The 14,231-nt window shown below is 38.1% G+C and overlaps 1 protein-coding gene across 3 annotated transcripts in view; it reads left to right on the top strand.

The window, feature by feature from the left end:
- The window catches only part of vegfc (vascular endothelial growth factor c), a 74,624-nt gene extending 61,406 nt beyond the window's left edge, over window positions 1–13,218 (top strand). For all 3 annotated transcript variants that reach the window (XM_081361914.1, XM_081361913.1, XM_081361915.1), the window contains exons 6-7: window positions 6,766–7,084; window positions 10,561–13,218. In XM_081361914.1, the coding sequence (XP_081218040.1) occupies window positions 6,766–7,084; window positions 10,561–10,675 (434 nt within the window). In that variant the 3' untranslated portion in view covers window positions 10,676–13,218. The remainder of the gene's footprint in view (window positions 1–6,765; window positions 7,085–10,560) is intronic.
- Window positions 13,219–14,231: the final 1,013 nt, after the last annotated feature.

Raw genomic sequence — 14,231 nt, 5'->3', positions numbered from 1 at the left:
CACTTAGCGGCCACTTTCTTAGACACACATTCAACTGCTTGTTAATGCAAATATTTAATCATCCAATCACATGGCAGCAAATCAGTGCATTTAGAAATGGTCAAGACGATCTGCTGAAGTTCAAAGTGAGCATCAGAATGGGGAAGAAAGGAGATTTAAGTACATTGAATGTTGCATAGTTGTTGGTGCCAGATGGGCTGGTATGAGTATTTCAGAAACTGCTAATCTACTGAGATTTTCATGCACAACTATCTCTAGAGCAGGGGTGCCCAATCCTGCTCCTGCCGATCGACTCTCCTGCACAGTTCATCTCCAACCCTAATCAAACACACCTGTCTTTAATTTTCAAGTGATCCTGAAGACGTTAATTGGTTGCTTCATGTGTGTTTTATTAGGATTTGAGATGAACTGCTCTAGAGTTTACAAAATGGTCTGAAAAAGAGAAAATATTCAGCGAGTACCAGTTCTGTGGGCGAAAATGCCGTGTTGATGCCAGAGGTCCGAGGAGAATGGCCACACTGGTTCAAGCTGATAGAAAGGCAACAGTAACTCAAAAACCACTTGTTACAACAGAGGTTTGCAGAAGAGCATCTCTGAATGCACAACACATCGAACCTTGAAACAGATGGGCTACAGCATCAGATCATCACACCAGGTGCCACTCCTGTCAACTAAGAACAGGAAAATGAGGCTACAATTCGCAGAGGCTCACCAAAGTTGGACAATGGAAGATTGGAAAAACGTTGCTGAGTCTTGATTTCTGATTCGACATCTGATTTTGACATTTACCATTTAGATGGTAGGGTCAGAATTTGGTGTAAACAACTTGAAAGCATGGATCCATCCTGCCTTGCATCAACAGTTCATGCTGCCGGTGTAATGGTGTGGGGGATACTTTCTTTTATTTTACACTTTGGGCCCCTTAGTACCAATTAAGCATTGTTTAAACACCACAGCCTGAGTAGTGTTGCTGACCATATCTATCCCTTTATGACCACAGTGTACCCATCTTCTGATGGTTACTTCCAGCAGGATAATGCACCATGTCACAAAGCTCAAATCATGGCAAACTGTTTTAATGAACATTATATGAGTTCACTAGTCAAATGGCCTCCACAGTCACCTGATCTCAATCCAATAGAGCACCTTGGGATGTGGTAGAACGGGAGATTTGCATCATGGATGTGCAGCCAACAAATCTGTAGCAACTGCGTTATATATGATGTCAGTGGACCAAATTCTCTGAGGAATGTTTCCAGCTCCTTGTTGAATCTATGCTATGATGAATCAGTGCAGTTCTGAAGGCAAACATGGGTCAACCCAGTACTAGCTAGGTGTAACTAAGATGCCGGTGAGTGTATATCCATTTACAAAAAAAAAGAAAAAAGTTTGAGGAATTATTATATTGAGGGTTTTGGCTAGTTTATTTATGTCTGTATTCTCAAATGTCATGACTTGCACTGAAATTATTTGAAGCATTTAAGTATGTTATTAATTTTCTTTACTTTGCATGTAATCAGAGTTCCCTCAAATTTTTGTTCTTGCTGAGCAAAACATATTTGTATTGGGCAAATACCAAGTATACCAAACCAGCTCATTTATCACATTTCTTTGGACTTTTATGCAGTAACTTTAATTAATTCATTAAGTATACAAAGTATTAATTAATTCATTCATTCATATAAATACATACATACATACATATTGTGTGTATGTATTTATATGTAATGTACTCATTTATTAATTCAAACAAAAATGTTTACGAACAAATTAATGAATATGCCATGGCAATATGGGTGGTGCCAGTGCCATTCTGTAATATAGGAAATAGTTTGTCATCATGGCAGATCACAATCACAGAATAAACTCTAAATTGTTGCCAAAAAAACAACACTCAGCAGTCAACACCCTTGTCTACTTGTCATCAAAACAAGGCCTACAAAAACTCTGTTGAGTTTCAGTAGAAGGTAAAACTGCACATCATTTAAATCAAACAAAAAACATCCCCAGAAAAGTGTGCATAGTAAAATGGAATAATGTCTCATTCTCAGCCTTATAATCCATCTCAAACCAGAGATCTGGTTCAAGTGGAGCATGACGTAATTCAGGTTCAGTGCAATGGTAGTGACATACTTGTCTTCTTTACGCTTAGTAAATGTGACAGGTCAAACCTGAGATGGAAATAGCAGTCTGTTGGTTTATGCACACAGCATAATAATACATAAGATATGCAGTCAGAAGACCCTGAGGCTAACATGTAGTATTGAGTCTCAAGAGGAGCAGATAGCAGTTTCCGAAATAGACAAATATATACTGCATGCGTGAGTGCAAACTACTGCACACATATTGGGGCACTATATTAAATATGAAAAGACAAGTTGATTTGGTGTAGATTGTTATAATACTATAGTATGCTGGCCAATTTTGTTGACTGTCATAGTGAAGTGGAATAATAGATTTGCATTCAGCTCCTCTGTAGCGGTTAGGGAGTGAGACACAGGTGAAATTAATCTTTGCTAAAGCAGACACACTAAGAGGAATGTGTCGGGATTGTTATTCGTGTTGCTTGCTTCATGGAAATATCCCACATCACCTTTTTACAGTACTTGGCTCAGTCCTTGACAGAAAAGCTTTATAGTACACCCTGCTAGTACATTATCTTGGAGGTCAGATTACTTTAACTACTAATAGCTAAGCACTACAGATGTGCCTCTTTCCAGCTGTGTAATTTCATATGTTCGAACATATACATGCTCACTTCAAAGGTAGCAAGATCTTCCTCAGCTGCAGTGGCAGGTTACGTAAGAGGAACTGATGCTACTGATGTAAAGTGTAGGGGTTATTTCAGGGGTAGGGGTCTCCAGTACAGTTTACAGTCACACTACAGTTACTACAGTCACACTAATCTAGAGAGTCTCTCTCTCTCTCTCTCTCTCTCTCTCTCTCTCTCTCTCTCTCTCTCTCTCTCTCTCTCTCTCTCTCTCTCTCTCTCTCTCTCTCTCTCTCTCTCTCTCTCTCTCTCTCTCTCTCTCTCTCTCTCTCTCTCTCTCTCTCTCTCTCTCTCTCTTTGTTCTGTATGTCTTTTGAGGCACATAAACACAGCTGAAATGCTTTGAGAGCAGTTGTGTGGCTTGACCAGCACAGAGCAACACTGCTTAAACACTAATTGCTGTCAGAGTGTGCAACTTTGGCAGGATTGTGTTTGGTGCTTGTGAAGCAGCCTTTTGCAGAATACGATATTTTTATTTTGTGTATGTACATTAACATTTTTATTTGTGTGGTTTGAATTGATCAGTTTTTCAAAACTGTGACTTTTTCAAAATTTCTTTCTTTCTTTCTTTCTTTCTTTCTTTCTTTCTTTCTTTCTTTCTTTCTTTCTTTCTTTCTTTCTTTCTTTCTTTCTTTCTTTCTTTCTTTCTTTCTTTCTTTAACATACTGTGAATTATCATAGAGGGTGTACCACATGACATTTTATATCTACATCTAACATTGCCATGTTCCATTATTTCTTATTCTTCTTCTCCCCCCCCCCCCAAAAAAATAAAATAAAATAGGGCGAAAAAAAAACCACTAATATGTCATACATGCATCATACGAGAGGTGTATTCAAGTAATTACTATGATGAATTTCAGGTTTTGTTGTAGAGTTCTCAACGGGTCGGGTCGGCCCGACAAACCCGACGGGACCCGCGGGTTCGGGTCGAAAATATAAGCAAATGACTCGGGTCGGGTCGGACCTCGGGCTTAATCTTTTCCGCTCAGTGAAAAAAAAAAAAAAAAAAAAAAAAATTACATAAAACATAAAAAACATTTATTAATCATCGCTGCTGTTCGCCGTAAAGAAAGTCTGGCTGCTGCGTGCAACGTGCATCATGGAGAGGGGCGGGGCAGACCTGACGCTGCTACGTGCACGCCTTTAGCCTGGAGAGAAGAAGATGGAGTTGGTGAAAAGTAAACTTGCCGCAGGTGAATTCACCGTCACTACTACAGCCTATTTATATATTTAAAGTTTATTGTGTCAGTTGTTTGTATTGTTAAAAGGCATGAACATTAAAGGTTGATTTGATTTCCCGTCTGCTGGTCATAATAATTAGCCTGGTAATACCAAACTCTGCTACTTCGCTTTGCTTCGTAGACAGAGTCTGGAATGGCATAATAAAGAAGTGTTTTCTCTCTCACGGGGGTCGCTTGTCTGAAGTTTAAAATCATTGGTAACCCGTAAGCTAATCACATGACGTTTGGTTATGGCGTGTGTTATGCGCATGCTCAGCCGCATCTAACTTCCACTGTAAACACATGTATGATGCGAAAAAAAAAACATCGAGCGAAATACCGGAGTAAACATGGCTGTGAACGACTTTTGCAGATTATGTGAAGTAAATCTACGCATCCATGTTACAATCAGCGTCTACGTCACGGTTCTCAGCCCGCCCTCTGTTCGTTGATTGGCCCGGCCGTCCGAAGGCCGCTGGAAAACTGAAAGATAGGCTGCTATCTCAGACTGACTACAGAAGCTAAATGAAATTGAGCGGAAGTAGGAAGTCTGACGTAGTCAGGCTACATGATAATACGTGTATGAGAAAAAAAAAAAGGCCGGGTCGGGCAGATAATTCATGTTGATGTGTCGGGTTACATCGGGTCCGGGTTTTAAAAGCCACGGGTCGGGTCGGGTTGTAATTTTCAGGCCCGTTGAAAACTCTATTTTGTTGTATCTTGAATGCATTAATAGGTCCAGACAAAATGAATGTCATGTCAAAGCAGTTGCACAAAGATTGCTCAAGTCCAATGAACCAAATTATATATCCAACCTCACCTCATAATACTCTGAAAGTGTTTCAGAACAACTGTCTAAATCCAACACCTGCAAAAATGTGCTCTCCGTGCTATTTTAACCAATACGAATGCAGACTTGAATCTCAAGTATGGTAAATGAGGTAAACCCCATATCTCTCAAAGGGAATACATTCTATGAAATCATATGTGAGTTTAATCCCGAGTGACATTAAAAAAAAAAACTAAAAAAATAATTCCCCCTGTGTTGTGAAAGTTTTTTAAAAATGTGGTCACTGCAACAAAATCAGACCAGCATGGTACCTTTCCAGTGAAAACCAAATAGTTTTTATTTACTGTAACTGAGCAGCTTCCCAAGAGAAATGTCTTGAAATGGCAACGGCAAACCACACTAAAAATACCATTGCCATGCCATGATTACCTCTTTTGGTGTTAAAAAAAAAAACTACTGTCAGGATTTACTTAAGACACGCAGTGTTATTTTTGCGACTGACTGAGAAGTTTCACTTTCAGACGCAATATCTATGGGAGGAGAGTATTTAATTAAATCATGCAAGGTGATTTCCTAAGGTTTGCGCTCGTCAATTTACTGGTATGTGTACCATTATGTAATGCCCAAAATGTCTTAAACCAGACACTAATTTGCGCTGGTCTTGGTAGATTGCGTTGGTCATTATGGAAATGATCCGGCTGTGTCTGTGTTCTTTAATTTGCACGACATCAGTAGATCACACGCAGAACTTTCCATTCCCATCGGCGCTTTTTTTGTAATTGTGCTCTCATGCTAATTTGCCCTGTTTAGTAAATCTGGCCCCTAAATGTTTAAATCATTCTGGTTTAAATGACATAACATTTTGTCCATTTTGCAAGATTCCCTGCACATGTGGAGCAACAACATGATAGAAAAAATGTTTATTAGGCAGTTTATAAACTCTTTCCACTTAAGGTTGATTCTTCGTAATGTGTCCACTATGTGTTTAATCATTAGCAATCACAAACAGCAGTGACAATAATTCACTCTCTCTCATCAGTCAAATGTTTAGGCCATTTTGGGTACTCCAAAACAAAGAAAGCAATATACTGTGGCAGAGTTGAATTAGCCACTGAATTTGTTTTCATCGAGTTGTAAAGAAAAACATCTGTTTAGGCCTTTGGGGGTAGCATGAGGAATGCTGGGTAGAAACACTGTATTTCTAAACATTTTATCATGTCTGACAAATGTGCATGCTGGACATTGTTCTTTACTTGCGTAACGCTCTGGGAATTGGCCTGGCATTCCATAGCATTGACCGAAGATTTCCTCACAAATGTAAAAATATGTTGTAATGTAAAATAAGAAGCTCTGTCATGAAACTCTAGATGGTGCAAACTCATGGGTCTTTAACATAACTGATGATATTTACATTGCTATCTACATGGCACAAGCTGATTGGTTAATGTTGCATCAGCAGCCAATGAACTTGCTTCTCAACATTTAAATAGTTAGCATTCACTTTAGCAGTATGAAACCCTCCACCTTCCCCACTTCCTGTATAGATCTGCTATATATCCTATTTGTGCTGAAGCAGTATGTCACGTCATACATGCTCAACAGCAGCATATCAGTGTATGTATTGGCAGTAGCAAGTTCCTGCAACCTACAAAAACAGCAATACTCAAAAGCATGAGTAATATCAGAAGCAGCAGTGTAGCAGATCTATTTCGCCAATAACAAATACATTACCATTGTCATTTCCATTACACCGTTTTGCCGTCAAAATTACTCTCTGGTGCTCTGGTGACTCCGCCCACACACTGTTCTGATTGGCTGTGGGTTTTGATTGATTTTGACGCATCTCGCAGTCGCGTCGCGTCTAGTGTGGACAGACAAATGATTTGTCGCTGGAATCTTATCGTATCGCCTCTGGTTAGGACACAAAAATATTCATAGAGCTGTCATGATAGAACTTCTATTTATCTTCTCTCCATCTGCAGACACTGAGCAGGACTTTTGTGGCCCGGACAAAGAGCTGGATGAGGAGACCTGTCAGTGTGTATGCCGAAAAGAGCTGAGAACAGCAGACTGTGGACCACTCCACTACCTGGACAAGAACACCTGTCAGTGTGTGTGTAAAGCGCAGCCCTCCTCCTGCGGGTCTCATCAGAGCTTCAACAAGGACACCTGCCAGTGCACCTGCGCCAAGGTGTGTCCTAGGAATCATCCTCTTAACCGCACCAAATGTGTGTGTGAATGCACAGAGTCTCCTAACAAGTGCTTCTTAAAAGGGAGTCGGTTCCACCCAGCCACATGCAGGTGAGAAAAGTTGTCTGTTATTTATCAAATGTAAAATGACTTTTGAGATACTGACAGATGTCATATCAATCTGCCATTGGACCCCAAACTTGCATCATTGGTTGAGCTATGTTGCTGTGTTTGATGGTTCTCCCTAAAGGCCCATTAAACTCAAGGCAAAGTTCTTTTCCGTTTTTCGCTTAGGGCTAAAAAGAAGTTTGAAAAATCTTTTCAGAAGCATTCCGATGCATATGTAAATATGTAAATGTAAATATGTGCTGCTCACATTTCTCTATACAACAAAAATGACAGCAGATAAGATAGCATCTGATTTTAGCTTTGTGTGCATATGCTTGCACGAGTTCTGCAATTTGGCAGTCACGTCACATTTATTTATATACCACTTTATAGAATATATTACTTTAAAGTAAGCAGCTTTACAGCATTAAACATTAAAAATCTGAAAATTGTTGCTTTCAATTATAATTTTTACTATAAAAGCAGCTGTCCAGTGTGTTGAATTTTTTATTTGCGCCTGACTAGGCATGTGCCGGTATTCGGTAATGCGATAAATCGCGGTAATAAATATGCACGATATTGTTATCGCGGGCACTTCAAAATACCGTGAAAAATAATAGATCTGAATTTAGATTTTTAGAACGCGCTTTATAGCTTATTTTCCATCAACCGCTTAAACAAACACTGCGTATATGCTGCGCGAAACACGTGCGCACTCTGATGTAAACAATCGCCACGTGTATAAGCATGCGGCCGGAGCGCACTTTCTAGTCTAATGTAAACAGTCCTCACACGCCGCCGCCTCTATGGCCGCCGCCGATCTATCTGGATCCATCCCGCTTCTAAAAGCAGAGCTGCCAACTCGACGCATTCAGCGCGAGACTCTTCACACGCTCACGCCACACATCCGTTTCCTCACGCAGAGAAAAATCGCTGAGCAAAGAGGACACGAAGACCGTCAAACAAGACAGAGCAGGTTACTTTTGATATGAAACAGGAGAACAATTGTGTCACAGAACGTTACATTTAAACCATTTAATGACCAGCAGCATGTTAGATGACTAAAACAAATAGATAAAGAGGAGTATTTTGCTGAATATGTGCACTGCACTTTTTTACATATTTATTATATTTTTACTTGTGTCATTACATAATTGTTATTATAATAAAAACCACATTATATTTGATTTAATTAGTTATTTGGAACCTTTAATAATACCAGCTGATAGGGCTTTATATGGTTACATAGCATTATGTGAGATTATTTTTTTTTCGTGAGAAAAAAATAACATGTGGGCTATCTACTGTAGCCTTCCTAATATTTATCCAAAATTAGTCAATACTGAATCAAGATTTAAATCAAATTCCAAGTATTGAATTGAAATCGTTAAATTTGTGTTAAGCAATACAAACAGTAGCCTACCAGTCATAGTATCATGTAATCATTGTAACATGTTGTCACTAAACTTAATAAAATTCAGTTTAGTTACCAAATGTTATGACAATCACAATTACACCTTGTGATGCAAGTTTTATTTTATTTTATTTTTACCCCCCCCCCCCCCCAATTAAATTAAAATTAAAATATTAAAATATCGTGATAATACCGTATACCGTGATAAAAGCTCACTCAATTAATCGCAGCATGAAAATGTGATACCGGCACATGCCTACGCCTGACCAATCCGTTTTGAATTCCAGAAACAAACTCTGAAACCTTCGAAACCCTCGGAACCTTTCTTCAATTACGCTTGAAGTATATCGGGACCTTAAAGCATTTGTGTTTGTCCATAATTATGTGAAATCCATGATTAACTAAAGTTTAATTACGTTAGCAAGTGTAAAGATAAATATTAAAGGTTGTTATCGTTTTATGCAAAGTGTTATATGCTATTCACACTAATAGCAAAAATGTTGATGGATTTAATGTACAATAAACACTTTGCAGAATTATGGGTAATTAAGGCCCTTTCATTACAATGGCCAGCCCTGCATGAAATTGCCACACTTTGCTATATGAATTATGATGACAGGGCAGCCATTCATATATATGTATTGAAATTAAATGTTGAAAGAAATTAACATTAATTAAAATTATTAAATTATTTAGAAGTATTGTTCATTGTTAGTTCATGTTAACTAATGTAGTTAAAGGCACAACATGTAACTTTTTTGCTTTAAAAATAGCAAAAATCACTATATCTATGTTATATATATTTTTTTAGTTGTGTACTTACATTATCCTGACTGTTTCCAACAACTTTCAAACCAGGAGAAATTTTAATTTAATTTGAAGACACGGCACGTTTCTTTATTTCCGTTTTGTCGCAGTCAGTGGCGTCATATCCGCGTTGTCCCTGGTTTCCGCTCGTACTGCCATGGTAACCAGAGCCCTCTGATTGTAACCAAGGCGACAGACGTGGACAATGTAGTTCGCAATGTCTATTTGCACGCTGTTGTTGTTTCGTTCAAACATTATGGACCATGGCAAGCAGACTTTGGATAAAAAAGGAGAACTAAAACGAGAATCAATATTAGCGCGGTGTTTTCGAGATGCCGAGAGCTCCCATAGACAGTATATAAACGAGAGCTCCACGTCCGAGACTTCGACCGCTCCTACATGTACTTATTAAACAGGTGAGCACATTTACATAAAACTAATCAATGTTTTATAGTTCAACAATGATAAAATGTCAGAATATGATCTGTATGTTATTCTAATGTTGATCTAGCTTACTGTTAGTCTCATACAGACAAACTAACACATAAATTTCAACACATTGAAATGCAGTTTAGTGTGATAGTGTAATGTTAGACCAAGTGAAACAGCGCTGCATTACCTCACAAGTTTAATTTTTCTAATAAACTGACCTGTGAGTTGTAATTCTGCACTCGCGTGTAGTTCGGTAGAATGAAATGTCCATATTCCTTTTATATCCGCGGGAGCTCGCGTCGCGTGTGGAGCTGATAGCTGTCTCTTAGCAATCCCAAACTGCTTCATATCACAGTCATGATAAAAGCATTGATGTATTCAGTCATCCGTAAACATTATTAGATCAGTCGGCTTGACGTTGACGACAAGATCCATAATTCTTAGCAAATGTTGCGTCATCAAACTACGCCTTTGTTATTGTAAGAGGTTAGCGACCCCTAGTGGCGAAAAAAATGACATACTGTACGTTTAACGTAAATGAAACCTTTTTGTAAAGTGTTACCGTTTATGGAAATGTTTTAGCAATGTTTTATTTTTCCATATTGTCTTACAATGCTGTTTATTTTTATATGTTTACCTTTATTTTGTAAAGGTTTACTGTATATTTGCTTCAGTTTAATTTATTTTCTTATCAAATAATTCAAGTAATTCTGTGATTGTTGTTGATTTTAAAAAACCTTACAAAATATTTCTGCTGCGCTTACCTGTACATGCTACAGTGATAATATCAGATAGTAATACCATTTTTTCCCTTTCTTATTGTTAGTTGTGTCTGGCCGCCGTGTAACGTGGACCCCAGGAAAAGGAGATGTAAGGATAATGAGTATTTCAGTGAGCAACTGTGTCACTGTATACCCACATACTGGGGGAGACTGAACTAAACCCAACCAACAGTGCAGGTAGCGCTGAATGCTTACGGACACGCTGGCATTTGGAGCAGTGCTAATGTTCGGCTGCTGCTTATCTGACTCACGTGTGCTAGTCATGTGGACTAGTGTGGAGTAAGTGGGAGACAAGAAATGTCCACATTTAACCCCACATATCAAGCATGGGGTGAGCTATTAAGGACAGAGAGAAATTTTCTAAGGCTGGAGCCATGTTTTTTCATCGTTTTAACTGAATTGTCTTTTCGTTATTTGTCAGATGATTATGATTATATAATTTATTGCCATGAAATGTTTTGAATCTCCCTTGTTCATAGCATTCATTTCGAATCTCTGCAAAGAAAAAAAACCACTGTGATCAATATTTTTGTATCATGTTAAGTCCCGTAAAATAAAGTATACAGTTGTATTATATATTGTTAACTTATTTATAAGCTAGACTATCTTATTGAAATAATACTGCACATGATTCAAATTTATTCAGTTTTGACTACCAAATATATGCACCTATCATTCCAGATAAATTATATCAAACTGACAGTGCAAGCCGGCAAAGAAATGTTTTAGTGCTGGAAGCATTGCTTGTTGACAATCTAAAACCCTCATGCAAGTCACCTACAACATCGAAGACTCTGAACAAGGAAATGCAGCATGATATTAACAGGAGAAAAACCTGGATATGGACCATTAGAAGCTGAAACCTGGTGCTACATGTATGCAGTTCCATAAGTTACATGAGTGACAATGTACACTTGGATGAATGGATTCCACTTACGTCACATCCAACCTGCCTCCTTAAGTAAAAGCAGTATACAGTGAGCAAGTGGTGTGTGGAATGACCTGAAGTTTGGAGAACAGTCTTCTTTTAGGACTTTAACCTCAATGGATTTGTAAATAGGAGCAATGTGATTGGCCCAACTCCACTTGATATCGGCCCACTGTTTCAGCTTGACACTGTAAATATAATAAATCACCTCTGCTTCCATCCCAGTCCTTGCATCTGTGTCTGCCAAAAGTGTGTGTGTGATTTTTTTTCTCTCCCTTTTTTTCACTGTTTCTCATTCCATAGAAAGCCCCTGTTGATCCATAATGGAACAATAATCTTCAGCCATCAGATGGGAAGAATCAGAAACAAGCTCTGGAGCTAAATCCAGCACATCTTTTGTCTTCTAGCATATTTATACAGCAGGTGGCCTCGTTCCCATGTGTTTTAACCCCAGTACATGCATAGACATTGTCTAAATGCACACACATCCTTGCTTCTTTTCTTCAGGACTCTTCAGATCTAGTTGCATCACTTTTGCATCTGGACTATATTACCCCTTCCTTCTCTAACATTCTGACATATGCATCTGACATATGCATTCTGACATGCTACCATGGACTTTACGCTGTAAAATTGTGCATCATTTATCTGTTTCCAGCTGAAACGAGGGTTTCCCTGTACCCTGGTTTGCAACAGATTGTACCATAGCCATCTGCATCCGCTGCACAATCCCAGGAGAGACCTGATAAAAATAACACGTGTGGACTCACAGTGAATCACCGTGAAATAACTAGAAACAGTCTTCCTGTCAGTGGATTTGGGTTTTTGAGAATGAGGGTGAAGCCATGTCTAGCCTGATTTTCCCCTCTGCCTTGGCTTGCTTACCTAGTTCATAGTGGTGAATGAAGATGAGGTTTAAATTTCAACATGTAGCTGACATTAGGTTTTCATCTGGTGCTTGTATATTCCAGTGAACTAGAAACGAAAATAAGTACAGACATGTAAATAAATGAGTGGTTTGTTCTGATAATTTAAAGGACTAGAGTTTCAGACGTCCCAGCTAGCATGTTTATACAATGTAAACAAAAATAAGCGATGAGTAAAACGCAGCACAACAAAGAATTTACAGAGAAGTTCGTAGTAACGTAAATTTGATTATGCATAGAAAACTATGTGGTAGCCAGAACATGTCAACAAGCAGAAATATGTTACGCTGCTAAAGAAATATCTCTCCCTGTGTGTGGTCCTGGGAACCTCAACTAGAGGTCATCAAATAAATCCTCAAGTCCATAAAAGCTGTAATTTCTGCCTGTATTTTCACCTGAATGGGCTCCAGTATCATACACCTGGCATCGGTTAGGTATCTGCTGCATTGCTAGGCTTTTCATTGCAGTTAAGATTACTCTCTCCATTATGTGCTGTTCTATCACAAACTGGATGCAACTTAAGTCACCTGTGTATGATTTTAATATGGATTCAGATGTACAAAATTAAGTTGCAGTTGGTTAGGGGTTTATTATTGCCTTCATGTACATTATCCACACATCACATGTCTCTTTAGGGGAAATGCATGAGTGCTTGTTTTCATAGCTGATTGTGGAATCTGTTTGTGGCATTACTAAAGTGCTGGCAATCAACTGAGTCCTGTCCTCGGGCATTTGTCTGAACTTCCAGCCTGTGCATTTATTCTTCCAAGCACTCACACAGCTCCAGTTGTCAAGTTGAAAAATAAAATAAAAATGTCATGTGAATAAAAAGACATGTTTATATTCTTATGATGTGGATTCTGTATGAGTAAACAAGACAGTTTCGTTTTACTTTGCACTATTGCAAGAATATATCGTCACTCTTTAGATTAGGGTCAAATTCTCAGAAGTAACTAAATATTAACTACGACTTTTGCCTCAATAAACTCCTATGCTTATTAATAGTTATTAAGGTAGTTATAATGACCCGAGGTGTGTAACAGTGTATTTTTTTCTGCACAACAAGAATTGAATGTTTGATGACTGAAGTGCAATTCACCTTTATTACATGAAGTAGCAATATCTGATCTACAATGATGAAGTGACGTTTCACTCATAGTTACCGCAGGCAGAAAACAAAAGAATAGTAAGTATCATCAGCAAAACTTGAAATGGTTTACTGCAGAGCAAGTACTGAACACAGTCAAATATTAGATTTACTGTCACTTGATGGTGGATCTGGTCAGCGATCAAAATATTGATTTCGAAGATGTTGAAAATAATAGTTTTCAGAATATGTTTGAGATTGCGAAAATGAGCCAGATGCTGAATGTACTGGGAAAATGAGCTCTGATGAGGACAGTGATGATGATCTAAAACATCTGCTCAAACTGAACCCTTCCAAGCTCCAAAAGGTAACAAAATATACTTTATGTTATTCTTCTGTAATGGTTACTCTAATATCAGTAGAGTTTTATACTATCGTGACAGGTAGAGATCCATCAATGATATATATAAATTAAGGTCGCTAAAGACCCGATTATGTAATAATGGTCGGTGAAACATTCATGCATTTAAGGGTTAAGATCCTTTTACAGAATGAATGTGTAGGTATCAAAAATGTTTTACTTTTTGAAACATTACTTTTTGGTATTAAAATTGAAACCTAAAAATAACCTTTAGTGAACGTTTTTATAAGTTTTATTAGAATATGTTCTTTACTCAGAACATATATGCAAATATAATTCATGGCTATAAAAATAAAAATCCTACAAATAACATTCCTGGAATATTAGTCGCTTGTTGTATTCCTCATTTGTAG

The sequence above is a fragment of the Scardinius erythrophthalmus genome, assembly GCF_964197995.2.
Source record: "Scardinius erythrophthalmus genome assembly, chromosome: 3".
Classification (NCBI taxonomy): domain Eukaryota; kingdom Metazoa; phylum Chordata; class Actinopteri; order Cypriniformes; family Leuciscidae; genus Scardinius; species Scardinius erythrophthalmus.
This window is presented reverse-complemented; position numbering and strand designations above follow the sequence as displayed.